Here is a 21172-nt window from a genome sequence, read left to right as displayed (position 1 = left end):
ACCTTCTACTTTTGCACAATTTGTTTCAGTCACTTGAGACATTGCAGAGGTGGCCTTAGCCATGTTTCACCAGTTTCAAATGAAATGGGCCTCAGCTGCCCACTGACTGATTCTTAACACAAAGTGGGGGGAGGGGGGAGGGGTAAATCCCTTTTTGGGGTTAGGACAAGACAACAGCTTTTTGAAACGGGACCCCAAATCACTAAGTAAAAGAACATTTTGACAAAAGCTGTATCCCTTCTGAACAAAACCCTCTTGGACCTGCCCAAGGCCTTCTGGGAGAAGGAGACCCAGGAGCTGAGGGTGTCCTTTACCCAGCAGGTGAAAGCCGACCTCCCCCAACAGATGGAGGGAGAGCTGAAGGCTCTGGAGGACAGGGTCAGGAATTGAGAGGTGGAGGGACCAGATGATTCAGAGAGAGAAGAGAGAAAGTATGGACTATTAGACACTACACTATGCTGATGCTGCAATATGGTGGGGATGGGGATATGGTGGGACTGACAGAAAAGGGACTAACAAGCTCATTTCAGTTTTGTGGAAACTGCTTTGCCTATATGTAGGTAAAATGTAAAATAATACGATGAAAAGACTTGTCTGTATGCAGTTCAGGCTACCGAACACTGTCAATGGATATATGAGTAGGTATTAGGTGATAGATCAGAACAATGTTTAACAGCATCTTACTGACATCTTGCAATGAAGTATACAGTGACTTCAGAAAGTATTGATACCCAATAATAACAAAGTGAAAATATGTTTTTAGAAATGTTTGCACATTCATTGAAAATGAAATACAAAAATATCTGATTTATATAAGTATTCACACCCCTGAATCAATACATGACTGAATCACCTTTGGCAGCGATTACAGCTGTGAGTCTGTCTGGGTAAGTCTCTAAGAGCTTTGCACACCTGGATTGTACAATAGTTGAACATTATTTTCAATAATGAGCCCCGTGTAGCTCAGTTGGTAGAGCTTGGCTCTTGCAACGCCAGGGTTGTGGGTTCGATTCCCACGGGGGCCAGTATGAAAATAAAATAAAAATGTATGCACTCACTAACTGTAAGTCGCTCTGGATAAGAGCGTCTGCTAAATGACTGAAATATAAATAAATAAAATCTTCAAGCTCTGTCAAGTTGATTGTTTATCATTGCTAGACAGCCATTTTCAAGTCTTGCCATAGATTTTCAAGCCGATATAAGTCAAAACTGTAACTAGGCCACTCAGGAACATTCAATGTCATCTTGGTAAGCAACTTCACTGTATATTTGGCCTTGTGTTTTAGGTTATTGTCCTGCTGAAAGGTGAATTTTTTTACCAGTGTCTTTTGAAAAGCAGACTGAACCAGGTTTTCCTCCAGCATTTTTCCTGTGCTTAGCATATTTCCTAAAATACTTGATGTCAAGCGTAGCTATAAAATGGTGCAGCCATCACCATGCTTGAAAATATGAGAGTGGTACTCAGTGATGTGTTGGATTTGCCCAAAACATAAGACTTTGTATTCAGGCCATATGGCCATCAGGCCATGTCTTTGCAGTTTTACTTTAGTGCTTTATTGCAAACAGAATGCATGTTTTGGGCCCTAGCTGCCCACACTGTGTGTGTTAGCCACTGATTGAACAGCTTTATATGGCCTATACATTTCATTTCTGCCAGATATGAAACAGTTACACATAATATGTTTTTCATGTTGGGATAATCATAATAATAGCAGTTTATGTAGGGGGGGTAAATGTCCCTTTTTGGGGGGTAGAAGAACACCTCAACAGCATGTTGAAACAGGCCCCCAAATTGCTAAGTCCTCCCCTGATACATCAATAAATATAATAAAGGAAACTTTAGGTAATATAACCATCTCCCTCTTCCCTGTCTCCCAGGCTTCAATGGGTATGTATGTGGATTTTTTATTTTATTGAGCTAAATCATAAACCAAAATCCACTATTAATTTTACACAAGACAGAAAAAGAAAGTTAACTTTGAGTTCGATACAAAACACATTGTTGTCACATCATTTTTCAACATGAAAAACAGACTTGGTATGAAACATAGTAACTATAATTGTATCTGACTGATTCTAACACACCACTCAACTTCTCCTTCAATAACTTCCTGTTTTTCTTGTTTCACTTCCTCTTTGGAGTCTATTTGCCAAGCAGAGCCTGGTGGGCTGGATGCCACATAGAAACATTCTTTTCACGCCACTTCGATACGGAATGGACTTTTCCGTAGCAGGCAAGGTAAATGTGTGCAGCAAGTTAGGAGAATTATGGTTACGGGTTATGGTTAGCGAAAATGCTCTCCTAACCAGTGTCAGACTACGGCATTTGGGGCCCCGAGGCACAACCCCCCCCTTTACCTTTTGCATTTCAACCCATTTTGTCATGGTGCAGAGAGCATTTCAACCCATTTTGCCATGGTGCAGAGAGCATTTCAACCCATTTTGCCATGGTGCAGAGAGCATTTCAACCCATTTTGTCATGGTGCAGAGAGCATTTCAACCCATTTTGTCTTGGTGCAGAGAGCATTTCAACCCATTTTGTCATGGTGCAGAGAGCATTTCAACCCATTTTGTCATGGTGCAGAGAGCATTTCAACCCATTTTGCCATGGTGCAGAGAGCATTTCAACCCATTTCGTCATGGTGCAGAGAGCATTTCAACCCATTTCGTCATAGTGCAGAGAGCATTTCAACCCATTTTGCCATGGTGCAGGGATAAGTATTTACAGTTTTATAATGCTATTCTACACATTTTGTCATGAAGCTGACAGAAAATGTTGCAGCTTTAAAGCTAATTTCCTGCTATTCTACACATTTTGCTATCATATGCTGTCTGGGGCCATTCAGTAATCCAGCCCTGCTCCTAACCTGCTACCAAAATCACTTCTTATTGAAGTGGCTTGAAAAGAGTGTCCCGGGTTCCACAGGAGAGAGCCAGCGACCTGCAGGGCATGAGCGTCAAGGTGGACATGGTCGCCCTTTCAGTAATGTCTAGATGGGATACAGCTTTTGTCAAATTGATGTCAAAAGTTGAATTTGTTTAGCATTTTAGCTAACCATAACCCTTTCTCTTACCTTAATCTCATTTTCCTAACCTGCCACGTTAATTATCCGAACCTGCTGCATATGTTCTCCTAAACCTGCTAGTAAAAGTCAATTTTGACAAAAGCTGTATCCCTTCTAGACAAAAACCTCATCAAACTTTTGGGAGAAGGAGACCCAGGAGCCGAGGGCGTACTTTACCCTGCAGTTGAGAGCCAACCTCCCCCAACAGGTGGAGGGAGAGCTGAAGGCTCTGGAGGACAGGGTCAGGAATTGAGAGGTGGAGGGACCAGATGATTCAGAGAGAAAGTATGGACTATTGGACACTACACTATGCTGATGCTGCAATATGGTGGGGATGGGGATATGGTGGGACTGACAGAAAAGGGTCTAACAAGCTCATTTCAGTTTTGTGGAAACTGCTTTTCCTATATGTGGGTAAAATGTATGAAATTACAATGAAACGTCTTGTCTGCATGCAGTTCAGGCTACCACTCACTGTCAATGGATATATGAGTAGGTATTAGGTGATAGATCAGAACCAACGTTTAGAAGTATCTTACTGCGCTTTTAATGACATAGACTGACCAGGTGAATCCAGGTGAAATCTATGATGCCTTATTGATGTCACTTGTTAAATCCACTTCAATCAGTGTAGATGAAGGGGAAGAGACAAGTTCAAGAAGGATTTTTCATCCTTGAGACAATTGAGACATGGATTGTGTATGTCAAATCAAATCAAATCAAATCAAATTTTATTGGTCACATGCGCCGAATACAACAGGTGCAGACATTACAGTGAAATGCTTACTTACAGCCCTTAACCAACAGTGCATTTATTTTAAACAAAAAAGTAAGAATAAAACAACAACAAAAAAGTGTTGAGAAAAAAAGAGCAGAAGTAAAAATAAAGTGACAGTAGGGAGGCTATATATACAATAGAATAAAGTGACAGTAGGGAGGCTATATATACAGGGGGGTACCGTTGCATAGTCTATGTGCGGGGGCACCGGCTAGTTGAGGTAGTTGAGGTAATATGTACATGTGGGTAGAGTTAAAGTGACTATGCATAAATACTTAACAGAGTAGCAGCAGCGTAAAAAGTATGGGGTGGGGTGGCAGTGCAAATAGTCCGGGTAGCCATGATTAGCTGTTCAGGAGTCTTATGGCTTGGGGGTAGAAGCTGTTGAGAAGTCTTTTGGACCTAGACTTGGCACTCCGGTACCGCTTGCCGTGCGGTAGCAGAGAGAACAGTCTATGACTAGGGTGACTGGAGTCTTTGACAATTTTGAGGGCCTTCCTCGTATGTGTGCCATTTATAGGGTGATTGGGCAAGACAAACATGTTTAAGTGCCTTTGAACGACGTGTGGTAGTAGGTGCAAGGCGCACCGGTTTGTGTCAAGAACTGCAACACTGCTGGGTTTTTTCACACTCAACAGTTTCCTGTGTGTGTCAACAATGATCCTCCATCAAAAGGACATCCAGCCAACTTGACACAACTGTGGGAAGCATTGGAGTCAACATGGGCCAGCATCTCTGTGGAACGCTTTCGACACCTTGTTGAGTCCATGCCCCGATGAATTGAGGCTGTTCTGAAGGCAAAAGGGGGTGCAACTCAATATTAGGAAGGTGTTCCTAATGTTTGGTATACTCAGTGCCTTCAGAAAGTATTCATACCCCTTGACTTATTCCACATTTTGTTGTGTTAATGCCTGAATAAAACATTGAGTAAATGGATTGGTATTCTCACCCATTTACACACAATACCCCATAATAACAAAGTGAAAATATGTTTTTAGAAATGTTTGGAGATTTATTGAAAATAAAATACAGAAATATCTAATTTACATAAGTATGCACACCCCTGAGTCAATGCATGTTAGAATCACTTTTTGCAGCGATTACAGCTGTGAGTCTTTCTGGGTAAGTCTCTAAGAGCTTTGCACACCTGGATTGTACAATGTTGTCTTAGTAAGTAACTCTGGTGTATATTTGGCCTTGTGTTTTAGGTTATTGTCCTGCTGAAAAGTGAATTTGTCTCCGTGTCTTTTGAAAAGCAGACTGAACCATGTTTTCCTCTAGCGTTTTGCCTCTGCTTAGCTCTATTCCATTTATTTTATCCTAAAAAACTTGATGACAAGCATAAACATAACATGGTGCAGCCATCACCATGCTTGAAAATATTAATAGTGGTATTCAGTTATGTGTTGTGTTGGATTTGCCCCAAACATAACACTTTGTATTCAGGACATATAGTTAATTTCTTAGCAAAACGTTTTGCAGTTTTACTTCAGTGCCTTATTGCAAACAGAATGAATGTTTTGGAATATGTTGATTCTGTAAATGTTTCCTTCTTTTCACTCTGTCATTTAGGGTAGTATTGTGGAGTAACAACAACGTTGTTGATCCACCCTCAGCCATTAAACTTTGTAACTGTTTTAAAGTCACCAATGGCCTTATGGTGAAATCAGTGGAGGCTGCTGAGGGGAGGACAGCTCACAATAATGGCCGGAACGGTCCAAATGGAATGGCATGAAACACATTACCACGAGCGAAACTGAGTTAGGAATGAAGCCTGTATCTTTGTAGTGACTGGGTGTATTGATAAACCATCCAAAGTGTAATTAATAACTTCACCATGCTCAAAGGGATACACCCATCTTCCAATAGGTGCCCTTCTTTGTGAGGCATTGGAAAAGCGCCGTGGTCTTCGTGGTTGAATCTGTTTTAAATTCGCTGCTCGACTGAGGGACATTACAGATAATTGTATGCGTGGGGTACAGAGATGAGGTAGTCATTCAAAAATAATGTTAAACACTAGTATTGCACACAGAGTGAATCAATGCAACTTATGTGACTTGTTATGCAAATCTTACTCCTGAACTTATTTAGGCTTGCCTTAAGAAAGGGGTTGAATAAATATTGACTCGAGAAAGTTCCTTTTTTCATTTTGTATTTTTTTAATGTCTAAAAACATTATTCCACATTATGGGGTTGTGTGTAGGCCAGTGACACAACATCTCAATGTATTCCATTTTAATGAGATATGTAAAATGTTGGACCAATAAGACCAAAATATTTCATGGGAATTTAATGTAAAGGTTTTGATTACAGTGCAATTAATAAACAACCATGAATTCAGTCCCAATTGTTCATCTGGTTTAAAACTCAATATAAAACTGACACAATAACTTCTAAATAGATATAAAGTTAAAATAGATAATATTATTATTCTGGTAACTGCACAAAAGATGCAGAGAAACAGTGACTAGTAGATGTTAACACCATTCTGCCGTCATGTAGACATACTTCACCAACTTCCTGTCTTGTATCAGACCACTGTCTCTCCAACTAACTGTGTCTTCTCTCCTCAGTCATCATTGACTTTATATGGTCTTAAACTGCCTTCAGTAAGATAGTTGAACTCAGCAGTTCCTCTATACTGGAACCCATTAAACAATGCTCTGTGAACTCAACACACAATAAATTGGCTCAAAATAAAGAGTAGCCTACATCATCGTATCACCACTATAGTAGCAGTTAAACACTTTTCATCCCAGTAAATTCTACAAATATGCAGATAATCAAAGAGCACACAAATATAAAAGTAACTAAAGTACCAATAGAAAACAAATACATAATGACATTAATCTACATTAACACTTAATACCTATTGGCAAAATACTTAACATGCACCTCTTTTATTCACTTGTACATAAAGCCCATCTAGGCAGTTACGTGGTGGTTCCTGGTCCCCTCTCCCGACCGTGGCCTGGTTAGAGAACACCGTCCCAACCGGGGAGTTCTGAGGAGAGAACACAGAGAAAGGAACAGGTGTCAGGACAGACACTTCAGAAGAAGAATGACTTCATAGTTACAGTTGGTTATACAACACAGTATTCATTCAATTCTTCCTTAAATGCACATTCTAGATGGGTTTTAAAAGATGACTCTAACATTCCCACCTGTCCCTATGAACGGTCTGTCATTTCAAACCCATTGGAGAGTCTAGATGTTCTCCTCCTCCTGGAAGACAAGAATAAATCATTTAGGTTTTCATATACAAAAGCACAAACAGCATGATATATATGTTTGCATTGAGGCTTGGAATAGCTTATTACCATGCAAAGAACACGATCAGGCTGAAAAGGAAAAGCAACGCCAAGGTTTTTCCTATAATCTCATAAACCTTTGGGTTAACAGGCTCCTCTTGCCCTGTAAATAAAGCACATATTATGGTCATCTGTTCCAAAAAGAGGAAACATTTTGCACATTGTCTAATATTACAAATTACACGTGTACTGTAGATGTACAGATGTAAGATCTTAATTTTACCAGTATTGTTGCAGCAAAATAATCCTGCAGCAAAAGGATTTTAACGTTTAGTCCATAATGTTGTTCCATTGGTGGTTAGGCTATTAGCTGGCCAAAATAAGGCTACATGAAAAGTGCAATACTATTAATACAACCATGTTTTGGTGCAGGTGTTCTGTGAATTTATGTAAATCACAAAGCTTATCTGCATTTCCCACGGTGCAAGAAACTTCTCAGCAACAAAATAGTAATCAATTTAAGATCCTACAACTGTATCATGCCTAGATACATATAGCAGGCATGCTTTATCTGGTCTGTTCCACAAAAACAAGTATATATCTTCTACATTATATCTATCTATCTCTATATTGTTCTTAATGTTGTGTCATATTGAATGTGCCACTGCTTCTACCTATAATAGCCAGCTTCTCTTCCTCTGACTTCCCACGGCCGTGACTATTTCTTGCTTCACAGTAGTACAGTCCTCCATCACCAACAGTCACATTGAGGGTGTAACTCTGTCCAGATGCTACCTGTGTTGGTTTACCCCCACTGATCTGGAACCAGGTGAAGTTTGTCACAGGAGGGTTGGCTGTACTGCTGCAGGTCAGATTAACACAGCTGCCCACTAATACTGGATCAGCTGGACTGATGGAGGCTGAGGTGTCCTTAGGAGAGACTGAGGGAGAGGGGCTCATTGTCACGATCGTCGTAGAGAGTAGACCAATGCGCAGCGTTAGTTGCGAACATACTTAACTTTATTATCTTCAGTGATAATATGAACAACAAAACGAAACGTGCAGTCCTACGGTTAACACAACCAACAAGGAACAAACCAAACGGAAACAAGATCCCACAAACACTAAGGGAAACAGACTGTTTAAATATGGCTCCCAATCAGAGACAACCAGCAACAGCTGACACTCGTTGCCTCTGATTGGGAGCCACTCTGGCCAACATAGAAATACCACAACTAGAACTCCCACACAGAACATAAACACATGGAATCTACACACCCTGGCTCATCATATAGAGTCCCCAGAGCCAGGGTGTGACAGTACCCCCCCCCAAAGGCGCAGACTGCGACCGCGCCTCAACAAAACCCAAACAGGGGAGGGCTGGGTGGTCATTCCACGCACCAAGCCAGGGGTGCGAGTCGTCAGCCCGGTAAGGCCCGTTCCGGCTCCACGCACCAAGCCAGGGGTGCGTATCGTCAGCCCGGTCCGGCCCATAGCTGCTCCACGCACCAAGCCAGGGGTGCGCATCGTCAGCCCGGTCCGGCCCGTTCCTGCTCCACGCACCAAGCCAGGGGTGTGCGTCGTCAGTCCGGCACAACCCGTGCCTGGGTCACCGGTGCCTGGTCAGGTACCGGTCAGCTGCTCCACACCGGAGCTGAAGCTATCCGCTCCTACGATGTCCAGTTCAGCTCCAGCCAGCGGGGCCAGACCGGACCAGGGGCGCTACGGGGGGATTATTGGAGGGTGGTGGTCTAGCCCGGAGCCGGAACCGCCTCCGAGGAGGAATGCCCACCCAGCCCTCCCCTGGTTTGTTTATGTTCAGCCACGGTCGCAGTCCGCACCTTTGGGGGGGTACTGTCACACCCTGGCTCTGGGGACTCTATATGTTGACCCAGGGTGTGTAGATTCCATGTGTTTATGTTCTGTGTGGGAGTTCTAGTTGTGGTATTTCTATGTTGGCCAGAGTGGCTCCCAATCAGAGGCAACGAGTGTCAGCTGTTGCTGGTTGTCTCTGATTGGGAGCCATATTTAAACAGTCTGTTTCCCTTAGTGTTTGTGGGATCTTGTTTCCGTTTGGTTGTTTCTGTGTTAACTGTAGGACTGCACGTTTCGTTTATTGTTTTGTTGTTGTATTATCACTTTAGATAATAAAGTTAAGTATGTTCGCAACTAACGCTGCGCACTGGTCTACTCCCTCGAACGATCGTGACACTCATTTAGAATGTATCTGGATGTGGTATATTGAACAGTCTAATCAAAACCACTCTATGATAATCATCAGTGAAAACATGATAGAATTATCTATTCTACAGGACACTGGGACTAAATCTTACATGAAACGTGAAGCATCATGGTATGTTCAGCTGTCTTGTTGCTTGTCCCTACTGGGTAGACTGCAGTACAAGTGATGTTCTTCTCATGATGAAGGTATGATGGAGTGAAAGTCACCGTGGAGAGAACTGATTTGGTTTGGTCTGGATTCTCCTGCAGTTGGTTCTCAGGTGTGAACTGTGTTGGGAGAGTCCATGCCAGCTCAGGGGGGTGTTCAGGACAGGGAGCGACAGCAGAGCAGTTCAAACTGACAGGGGTCCCTTCCTGCACCTCACCTGAGACAGTAATGATGGGGCTGGGAGGCAAATCTGTAATACATTGCAGATAAATATATTTTACACTGACAGGCACACTGTCTACTTGGTCTTATTCTACTCATATCATTTTAGAAAAGTTGATAAAAGTTAAATAGTCTCTTACCCATGACAACTATTTCAACATACTTTTCAGGGTATGTTAAACGGAATGGTTGACTTTCAATCCTGAAGAAGTATTTATCAGAGTAACTTGTGGTTACATTGAAGAAGACTGTGGTGCAGTTCTGCTGGGACATGTTTCCAGTTATCTTCCCTTGATATCTGTTGACCTTCTTACCACTGTTAAATACAACATTGTTCGGACTCTGAGCAAACTGTGGTGATTCTTTAATCCACACTCCAGAGGTAAGTATTGTGCTGTCAAATGAATAGACATATTGGTAAGGATTATCAAATGCACATGGGATTTGCACACAGGAGCCAGTCAGTACATCCAGTCTATCTGGCATTGTGGCGATCAAACCTCGTTGGCCAAAACAGGCCAAAACACCTGCAACATAAAGGACAACATCAGGGAGGTTCTGTGATCTTTTCAGTACAGTCACTCTCTCCCAATATTCTACCTCTGCAGCAAAACATATGAACTCATTTCAATGTACAGGTGATTCCTGATGTCCTGACTCCATGCCCTAAACTGGATTATGGACATATCTGGAGCAAAGAATGTTTGAATCCAGAATATTAAACTATACTTATCAGGAGTCAACTGTACACTTTTCTACACATTGAGACAGATGGGAATATAGCTCATACCATGAAATATCATGACTTGTGCTTATTCCTCTGTCTGATTCATAACTAGTTGTTGCTGTGTGGAAGACTCACCTGACATAAAGAGGCCAATGAGAAAAAACATGTTCTCAGGACAAGCCATGTGAGAACTCACACACTACTGATCACCTGAAACAGGACAAACATACACTTACTGGTAGAGTAGCTTAACTCACACAACACATTGCATTGAACCATCCCAATATCAAATACACTGTGTACAAAAGTATGTGGACACCCCAACAAATGAGTGGACTTGGCTATTTCAGCCACACCCGTTGCTGACAGGTCTATAAAATCGAGCACACAACCATGCAATCTCCATACACAAACATTGGCATTAGAATGGCCATGCTGAAGAGCTCAGTGTCTTTCAATGTGGCACCGTCATAGGTCACATTTCTGCCCTGCTAGAGCTGCCCCGGTCAACTGTAAGTGCTGTTATTGTGAAGTGGAAATGTCTAGGAGCAACAACGGCTGAGCCGCGAAGTGGTCGGCCACACAAGCTCATAGAACGGGACCGCCGAGTGCTGAAGTGGGTAGCTCGTAAAAATCGTCTGTCCTCGGTTGCAACACTCACTACCGAGTTCCAAACTGCCTCTGGAAGCAACGTCAGCACAAGAACTGTTCGTTCGGGAGCTTCATGAAATGAGTTTTCATGGCTGAGCAGCCGCCCACAAGCCTAAGATCACCATGCGCAATGCCAAGCATCGACTGGAGTGGTCTAAAGCTCGCCGCCATTGGATTCTGGAGCAGTGGAAACGCGTTCTCTGGAGTGATGAATCACGCTTCACCATCTGGTAATCAGACGGATGAATCTGGGTTTGGCGGATGCCAGGAGAACGCTACCTGACCAAATGCCTAGTGCCAACTGTAAAGTTTGGTGGAGGAGGAATAAAGGTCTGGGGCTGTTTTTCATGGTTCGGGCTAGGCCCCTTAGTTCCAGTGAACAGAAATCTTAATGCTACAGCATACAATGACGATTCTGTGCTTCCAACTTTGTGTCAACAGTTTGGGAAAGGCTCTTTCCTGTTTCAGCATGACAATGCTCCCGTGCACAAAGCGAGGTCCATACAGAAATGGTTTGTCGAGATCGTTGTGGAAGAACTTGACTGACCTGCACAGAGCCCTGACCTCAAACCCATTGAAACCCTTTGGGATGAATTGGAACGCCGACTGCGAGCCAGGCCTAATCGCCCAACGTCAGTGCCCGACCTCACTAAGGCTCTTGTGTCTCAATGGAAGCAGTCCACAAAGCAATTTTCCTAAATCTAGTGGAAAGCCTTCCCAGAAGAGTGGAGGCTGTTATAACAGCAAAGGGGGGACCAACTCCATATTAATGCCCATGATTTTGGAATGAGATGTTTGATGAGAAGGTGTCCACATACTTTTGATCACGTAGTGTATGTCTTTCAGATGTGAAGCTAATACATGAACGGATAACAGTACTTTGCACATATTGAATTTCATTACTTGTAATTCATTTCCTAAATTTAATCTGAACATTAAAATGTAAAGATAAGATAGTGAAGAAGTCGACACTTGCCTTCCAATGATGTAAACGGTCCACAGGAGAGACTATCACACACCCATAGTGTGGTCTGACAAGATAAAGTGATGAAATTCATGTGGCACATCTCACATCTCATCAGTGACGTACTTCCTAATAAGAGTGTGAGAAATTATTTTAAAAGAATACTACAGTATTTATATAACAGGATGCTTGAATAGTCTATGTACTGGGTGTCCTCATCAGTTGTGAAAACACTGTATGCATAAATAAGTGCTCAGAACATTTCAATTTTCTAATGAACCTTCTGCTCTGCTAATGAACCTTCTGTTTCTGTCACTTGAGACATTGCAGAGGTGGCCTTAATCATGTTCCACCAGTTTCAAATGAAATGGGCCTTAGTTGTCCACTGACTGATTCTAAAGACAAATTATGTTTTATCCACTGATTCAACAGCTTTATATGGCCTATACATTTAATTAAATGTGACTTAATGGGGGTAGAAGAACACCTCAACAGCATTTTGAAACAGGCCCCCAAATTGCTAAGTCCGCCCCTGGTACATCAATAAATATAATAAAGGAAACTTTAGGTAATATAACCATCTCCCTCTCCCCTGTCTCCCAGGCTTCTATGGGAATGTATGTGGGATTAAAACATATAGTTAAATCATGAACCAAAATCCACTATTAATTTCTTTAAGACAGAAAAAAAAGTTACAATTGAATTCGATACAAAACATTTCGATACACATAATTTTTTTACATGAAAAACAGACTTGGTATGTAACAGAGTAACTATAATTGTATCTGACTGATTCTCACACACCACTCAACTTCTATTGCACTAACTTCCTGTTTTTCTTGTTTCACTTCCTTTTTGAGGTCTATTTCCCCCCAGGAGTTTACTTACTATATTTAAACCCATTTTGCCATGGAGCAGAGAGAAAAATGTAGAGTTTTATAATGCTATTCCACACATTTTGTCCTGAAGCTGATCAGAAATGTTGCTGTTTTTAAGCAAATGTCCTGATATTCAACACATTTTGCTATCATATGCTATCTGGGGCCGTTCGGTAATCGGGCCCTACTCCCAAAATGACTTCTTATTGAAATTTCATGAAAAGAGCATGGCCGTGGTGCCACAGGAAGGAGCCAGTGACCTGCAGGGCCTGGGCGGCAAGGTGTACATGGGCACCCTCTTCGACGATGATGTGTAGATGGGATACAGCTTTTGTCAAATGAATGTCAAAAGTTGAATTTTTTTAGCATTTCAGCTAACCCTAACCCTTTTCTTTACATCAGTCTAATTTTCCTAACCTGCTACGTTAATTATCCGAACCTGCTGCATAAATTGCTTTAAACCTGCTAGCAAAAGTCAATTTTGTCAAAAGCTGTATCCCTTCTAGAATGAAAAAACCTCTTCGACCTACCCAAGGCCTTCTGGGAGAAGGAGACCCAGGAGCCGAGGGCGTACTTTACCCAGCAGTTGAGAGCCGACCTCCCCCAACAGGTGGAGGGAGAGCTGAAGGCTCTGGAGGACAGGGTCAGGAATTGAGAGGTGGAGGGACCAGATGATTCAGAGAGAGAAGAGAGAAAGTATGGACTATTGGACACTACACTATGCTGATGCTGCAATATGGTGGGATGGGGATATGGTGGGACTGACAGAAAAGGGACTAACAAGCTCATTTCAGTTTGGTGGAAACTGCTTCTCCTATATGTGGGTAAAATGTATGAAATTACAATGAAACGACTTGTCTGCATGCAGTTCAGGCAACCACTCACTGTCAATGGATATATGAGTAGGTATTAGGTGATAGATCAGAACCAACGTTTAGCAGTATCTTACTGCGCTTTCCATGACATAGACTGACAAGGTGAATCCAGGTTAAATCTATGATGCCTTATTGATGTCACTTGTTAAATCCACTTCAATCAGTGTAGATGAAGGGGAGGAGACAAGTTCAAGAAGGATTTTTAAGCCTTGAGACAACTGAGACATGGATTGTGTATGTGTGCCATTTATAGGGTGATCGGGCAAGACAAAAAAAATGTAAGTGCCTTTGAACAAGGTGTGGTAGTAGGTGCAAGGCACACCGGTTTGTATCTAGAACTGCAACACCGCTGTTTTTTTTTCGCACTTAACAGTTTCCTGTGTGTATCAACAATGATCCTCCATCTAAAGGACATCCAGCCAACTTGACACAACTGTGGGAAGCATTGGAGTCAACATGGGCCAGCATCCCTGTGGAACGCTTTCGGCACCTTGTTGAGTCCATGCCCCGATGAATTGAGGCTGTTCTGAAGGCAAAAGGGGGTGCAACTCAATATTAGGAAGGTGTTCCTAATGTTTGGTATACTCAGTGCCTTCAGAAAGTATTCATACCCCTTGACTTATTCCACATTTTGTTGTGTTAATGCCTGAATAAAACATTGATTATGTATTTGTTTTCTCACCCATTTACACACAATAACCCATAATAACAAAGTGAAAATATGTTTTTAGAAAAGTTTGGAGTTTTATTGAAAATGAAATACAGAAATATTTCATTTGCATAAGCATTCACACCCCTGAGTCAATGCATGTTAGAGTCACTTTTTGCAGCGATTACAGCTGTGAGTCTTTCTGGGTAAGTCTCTAAGAGCTTTGCACACCTGGATTGTACAACATTTGCACATCATTCTTAAAACAATTCTTCAAGCTCTTTCAATTTGGTTGTTAATCATTGCTAGACAGCCATTTTCAAGTCTTGCAATAGATTTTCATGCCGATCGAAACTGTAACAATGCCACTTAGGAACATTCAATGTTGTCTTAGTAAGCAACTCTGGTGTATATTTGGCCTTGTGTTTTAGGTTATTGTCCTGCTGAAAAGTGAATTTGTCTCCCAGTGTCTTTTGAAAAGCAGACTGAACCAGGTTTTCCTCTTGCGTTTTGCATGTGCAAAAGTGTAATTAATAACTTCACCATGCTCAAAGGGATATTAAATGTCAGATTTGTTTTCTTTTTACCAATCTACCATTGGTGCCCTTTTTTGCGAGGCATTGGAAAAGCTCCCTGGTCTTTGTGGTTGAATCTGTTTGAAATTCGCTGCTCTACTGAGGGACCTTTAAGATAATTGTATGTGTGGGGTACAGAGATGAGGTAGTCATTCAAAAATCATGTTAAACACTATTATTGCACAGAGAGTGAGTGCATGCAACTTATTATGTGACTTGTTAAGCAAATCTTTACTCCGGAAATAATTTAGGCTTGCCATAAGAAAGGGGTTGAGGAAAGGGGTTGAATACTTATTGACTTGTAAAAATGTTTTAAAACATAATTCCACATTATGGGGTATTGTGTGTAGGCCAGTGACACAAAATCTCAATTTAATCCATTTAAATTAGATATGTAAAAGGTTGGACCAATAAAATCCAAAAGATTTAATTGAAGTTGAATGTTAAGTTTTATTTGTATGAATTAACAATATTAAAATCAGCCTAAATTGTTTGTCTTGTTTAAAACTCAACATAAAACTGACACAATAACTTCTAAATAGATATAAAGTTAAAATAGATAATATTATTATTCTGGTAACTGCACAAAAGATGCAGAGAAACAGTGACTAGTAGATGTTAACACCATTCTGCCGTCATGTAGACATACTTCACCAACTTCCTGTCTTGTATCCGACCACTGTCTCTCCAACTAACTGTGTCTTCTCTCCTCAGTCATCATTGACTTTATATGGTCTTAAACTGCCTTCAGTAAGATAGTTGAACTCAGCAGTTCCTCTATACTGGAACCCATTAAACGGATGCTCTGTGAACTCAACACTCAAAATGAATTGGCTAAAATAAATTATACAAAGTGCAGATAAACTAAGAGCACACAATTATAAATGTATCAAAAGTACCAACAGAAAACAAATACACAACGACAATACTGTACGTAAAAACATTTACTACACATTGGCAAAATACTTAAAATGCACCTCTTTTATTCACTTGTGCATAAAGCCCATCTAGGTAGTTAAGGTGTGGTTCCTGGGGCCCTCTCATGGTCACATTGACTTCAGCGTACTCACTCTCCTGCCCCTGGACCCTGTTCCCATCCTGGGCTGCAGCTGGGGTCTCTTTGGGCCGTAGTTTGGAGAAGTCTATGTCACCATAATGGATCTCTTCAGGCTGGTCTTCTGCAGGTTCCACAGGTTTCTCTCTGGCTGTGGTCTGGTTAACACACACCGTCCCAACCGGGGAGTTCTGTGGAGAGAACACAGAGAGAGGAACAGGTGTAAAGTTCTAAGCTCAGTCATTTGTAAAACTCTAAAGTCAGCAGGTTACACAACACATACTGAGGGGATGTCAATGACAATGTCAATTAAACTGACAGAAGAAAATAATTACATTTTGACAACAAATGAGCTCCAATCTACAGAAAACATTGTCAAAGTCCAACAGCTATTCTGTTATCATTCAATGTTCTCACAAGACGTAGCATTGCTATCAGTGTGGTCATCTCCCCGTGAACTTCCTCTAAAATGATGTTAACCTCATGGCTTTGGAGAGTTTCATCATTAATTCAGTACTTCCTTAGATACACTTTGTAGATGTGTTTTGAAAGTTGAGCCTTATTCCCACCTGTCCCTGTGGATTGTCCGTCATTTCAAGTCCATCGGGGAGCCTAGAGTTTCTCCTCCTGGAAGACATTTAAAAAGGTATTCTGAATGCACTGAGAGGGTTTTCACATGCAAAAGCACAAACACAACATAAATAAATAGTTTTGCATTGATGCCAGGAATAGTTTTTACCATCCATAAAGACTGATCAGGCTGATAAGCAGAAAGACCCCCAGAGTTCCTGCTGCAATCCCAGAAACCATTGGGTTAACAGGCTCTTCTTGCCCTGAAAATACAGCACATATTATTGTCATTTCTAACTAAAAGATCTCTAAAGTACATTACATTAACAAAAGTATGTGGACACCTGCTCGTCGAACATCTCATTCCAAAATCATGGGCATTAATATTAATATGGAGTTGGTCCCCCCTTTGCTGTTATAACAGCCTCCACTGTAGCATTAAGATTTCCCTTCACTGGAACTAAGGGTTCTAGCCCGAACCATGAAAATCAGCTCCAGACCATTATTCCTCCTCCACCAAACATAACAGCTGGACCTATGCATTGGGGAAGGTAGCGTTCTCCTGGCATCCATCAAACCCAGATTTGTCCGTCGGACTGCCAGATGGTGAAGCAGGATTCATCACTCCAGAGAACCGGTTTCCTATTCTCCAGAGTCCAATGGCGGTGAGCCTTACACCACTCCAGACGATTCTTGGCATTGCGCTTGTTGATCTTAGGCTTGTGTGCGGCTGCTCGGCCATGGAAACCCATTTCATGAAGCTCCCCACAAATAGTTATAGTGCTGACATTGCTTCCAGAGGCAGTTTGGAACTCGGTAGTGAATGTTGCAACTGAGGTCAGATTATATTTACGAACTATGCGCTTCAGCACTCAGCTGTCCCGTTTTCTGAGCTTGTGTGGCTTACCGCTTCGCGGCTGAGATGTTGTTGCTCCTAGAAGATTCCACTTCACAATAACAGCACTTACAGTGGACCGGGTTAGCTCTGGCAGGGCATAAATTTAACGAACTGACTTGTTGGAAATGTGGAATCCTACGACAGTGCCTCGTTGAAAGTCACTGAGCTCTTGAGTAAGGCCATTCTACTACCAGTGTTTGAGTATGGAGATTGCATGGCTGTGTGCTCGATTTTATACACCTGTCAGCAATGGGTGTGGCTGAAATAACCAAATCTACTAATTTGAAGGGGTGTCCACATACTCTTGTATATATAGTATATATCTAATCTAAGATTGTGCCCGACATGCCCGTTTTACCTTTAATAGCCAGCTTCTCTTCCTCTGACTTCCCACGGCCGTGACTATTTCTTGCTTCACAGTAGTACAGTCCTCCATCACCAACAGTCACATTGAGGGTGTAACTCAGTCCAGATGCTACCTGTGTTGGCAATAGGCAATATGGACTTTCAGCTCCCTCCAAAGATTTTCTATTGGGTTCAGGTCTGGAGACTGGCTAGGCCACTCCAGGACCTTGAGATGCTTCTTACGGAGCCACTCCTTAGTTGCCCTGGCTGTGTGTTTTGGGTCGTTGTCATGCTGGAAGACCCAGCCATGACCCATCTTCAATGCTCTTACTGAGGGAAGGAGGTTGTTGGCCAAGATCTCGCGATACATGGCCCCATCCATCCTCCCCTAAATACGGTGCAGTCGTCCTGTCCCCTTTGCAGAAAAGCATCCCCAAAGAATGATGTTTCCACCTCCATGCTTCACGGTTGGGATGGTGTTCTTGGGGTTGTACTCATCCTTCTTCTTCCTCCAAACACGGCGAGTGGAGTTTAGACCAAAAAGCTATATTTTTGTCTCATCAGACCACATGACCTTCTCCCATTCCTCCTCTGGATCATCCAGATGGTCATTGGCAAACTTCAGACGGGCCTGGACATGCGCTGGCTTGAGCAGGGGGACCTTGCGTGCGCTGCAGGATTTTAATCCATGACGGCGTAGTGTGTTACTAATGGTTTTCTTTGAGACTGTGGTCCCAGCTCTCTTCAGGTCATTGACCAGGTCCTGCCGAGTAGTTCTGGGCTGATCCCTCACCTTCCTCATGATCATTGATGCCCCACGAGGTGAGATCTTGCATGGAGCCCCAGACCGAGGGTGATTGACCGTCATCTTGAACTTCTTCCATTTTCGAATAATTGCGCCAACAGTTGTTGCCTTCTCACCAAGCTGCTTGCCTATTGTCCTGTAGCCCATCCCAGCCTTGTACAGGTCTACAATTTTATCCCTGATGTCCTTACACAGATCTCTGGTCTTGGCCATTGTGGAGAGGTTGGAGTCTGTTTGATTGAGTGTGTGGATAGGTGTCTTTTATACAGGTAACGAGTTCAAACAGGTGCAGTTAATACAGGTAATGAGTGGAGAACAGAAAAACTAACAGGTCTGTGAGAGCCGGAATTCTTACTGGTTGGTAGGTGATCAAATACTTATGTCATGCAATAAAATGCAAATGAATTACTTAAAAATCATATAATGTGATTTTCTGGATTTTTGTTTTAGATTCCGTCTCTCACAGTTGAAGTGTACCTATGATAAAAATTACAGACCTCTACATGCTTTGTAAGTAGGAAAACCTGCAAAATCGGCAGTGTATCAAATACTTGTTCTCCCCACTGTAAGTGCTATGAACATTGACATTTTCTAATGAACCTTCTACTTTTGCACAATTTGTTTCAGTCACTTGAGACATTGCAGAGGTGGCCTTAGCCATGTTTCACCAGTTTCAAATGAAATGGGCCTCAGCTGCCCACTGACTGATTCTTAACACAAAGTGGGGGAGGGGGGAGGGGTAAATCCCTTCTTGGGGTTAGGACAAGACAACAGCTTTTTGAAACGGGACCCCAAATCGCTAAGTAAAAGGCAATTTTGACAAAAGCTGTATCCCTTCTGAACAAAACCCTCTTGGACCTGCCCAAGGCCTTCTGGGAGAAGGAGACCCAGGAGCTGAGGGTGTCCTTTACCCAGCAGGTGAAAGCCGACCTCCCCCAACAGATGGAGGGAGAGCTGAAGGCTCTGGAGGACAGGGTCAGGAATTGAGAGGTGGAGGGACCAGATGATTCAGAGAGAGAAGAGAGAAAGTTTGGACTATTGGACACTACACTATGCTGATGCTGCAATATGGTGGGGATGGGGATATGGTGGGACTGACAGAAAAGGGACTAACAAGCTCATTTCAGTTTTGTGGAAACTGCTTTGCCTATATGTAGGTAAAATGTAAAATAATACGATGAAAATACTTGTCTGTATGCAGTTCAGGCTACCGAACACTGTCAATGGATATATGAGTAGGTATTAGGTGATAGATCAGAACAATGTTTAACAGCATCTTACTGACATCTTGCAATGAAGTATACAGTGCCTTCAGAAAGTATTGATACCCAATAATAACAAAGTGAAAATATGTTTTTAGAAATGTTTGCACATTCATTGAAAATGAAATACAAAAATATCTGATTTATATAAGTATTCACACCCCTGAATCAATACATGACTGAATCACCTTTGGCAGCGATTACAGCTGTGAGTCTTTCTGGGTAAGTCTCTAAGAGCTTTGCACACCTGGATTGTACAATAGTTGCACATTATTTTCAATAATGAGCCCCGTGTAGCTCAGTTGGTAGAGCTTGGCTCTTGCAACGCCAGGGTTGTGGGTTCGATTCCCACGGGGGGCCAGTATGAAAATAAAATAAAAATGTATGCACTCACTAACTGTAAGTCGCTCTGGATAAGAGCGTCTGCTAAATGACTGAAATATAAATAAATAAAATCTTCAAGCTCTGTCAAGTTGATTGTTTATCATTGCTAGACAGCCATTTTCAAGTCTTGCCATAGATTTTCAAGCCGATATAAGTCAAAACTGTAACTAGGCCACTCAGGAACATTCAATGTCATCTTGGTAAGCAACTTCACTGTATATTTGGCCTTGTGTTTTAGGTTATTGTCCTGCTGAAAGGTGCATTTTTTTACCAGTGTCTTTTGAAAAGCAGACTGAACCAGGTTTTCCTCCAGCATTTTTCCTGTGCTTAGCATATTTCCTAAAATACTTGATGTCAAGTGTAGCTATAAAATGGTGCAGCCATCACCATGCTTGAAAATATGAGAGTGGTACTCAGTGATGTGTTGGATTTGCCCAAAACATAAGACTTTGTATTCAGGCCATATGGCCATCAGGCCATGTCTTTGCAGTTTTACTTTAGTGCTTTATTGCAAACAGAATGCATGTTTTGGGCCCTAGCTGCCCACACTGTGTGTGTTAGCCACTGATTGAACAGCTTTATATGGCCTATACATTTCATTTCTGCCAGATATGAAACAGTTACACATAATATGTTTTTCATGTTGGGATAATCATAATAATAGCAGTTTATGTAGGGTGGGGGGGGTAAATGTCCCTTTTTGGGGGTAGAAGAACACCTCAACAGCATGTTGAAACAGGCCCCCAAATTGCTAAGTCCTCCCCTGATACATCAATAAATATAATAAAGGAAACTTTAGGTAATATAACCATCTCCCTCTTCCCTGTCTC

At 42.1% G+C, this 21172-nt stretch overlaps 1 protein-coding gene across 2 annotated transcripts in view; it reads right to left on the bottom strand.

Annotated features, from left to right (window-relative positions):
* Positions 1–12113, bottom strand: part of LOC121549708 (myelin-associated glycoprotein) — a 69683-nt gene extending 57570 nt beyond the window's left edge. The window contains exons 1-8 of one of the 2 annotated variants that reach the window (XM_041861550.1): positions 12060–12113; positions 10568–10642; positions 9846–10232; positions 9428–9733; positions 7769–8035; positions 7164–7257; positions 7008–7068; positions 5902–6847 (exon numbers count right to left, since the gene is read on the bottom strand). In XM_041861550.1, the coding sequence (XP_041717484.1) occupies positions 7014–7068; positions 7164–7257; positions 7769–8035; positions 9428–9733; positions 9846–10232; positions 10568–10616 (1158 nt within the window). In that variant the 5' untranslated portion in view covers positions 10617–10642; positions 12060–12113 and the 3' untranslated portion in view covers positions 5902–6847; positions 7008–7013. Of the gene's footprint in view, positions 1–5901; positions 6848–7007; positions 7069–7163; positions 7258–7768; positions 8036–9427; positions 9734–9845; positions 10233–10567; positions 10643–12059 lie in introns of those variants that run through there. The other variant, XM_045210408.1, reaches the window with a different exon arrangement.
* Between the last annotated feature and the right edge of the window lie 9059 nt (positions 12114–21172).

This window comes from Coregonus clupeaformis, chromosome 34, assembly GCF_020615455.1.
Source record: "Coregonus clupeaformis isolate EN_2021a chromosome 34, ASM2061545v1, whole genome shotgun sequence".
Classification (NCBI taxonomy): Eukaryota; Metazoa; Chordata; class Actinopteri; order Salmoniformes; family Salmonidae; genus Coregonus; species Coregonus clupeaformis.
Note: the sequence above shows the minus strand (reverse complement) of the source record. Positions and strands in the feature narration are given on the sequence as shown.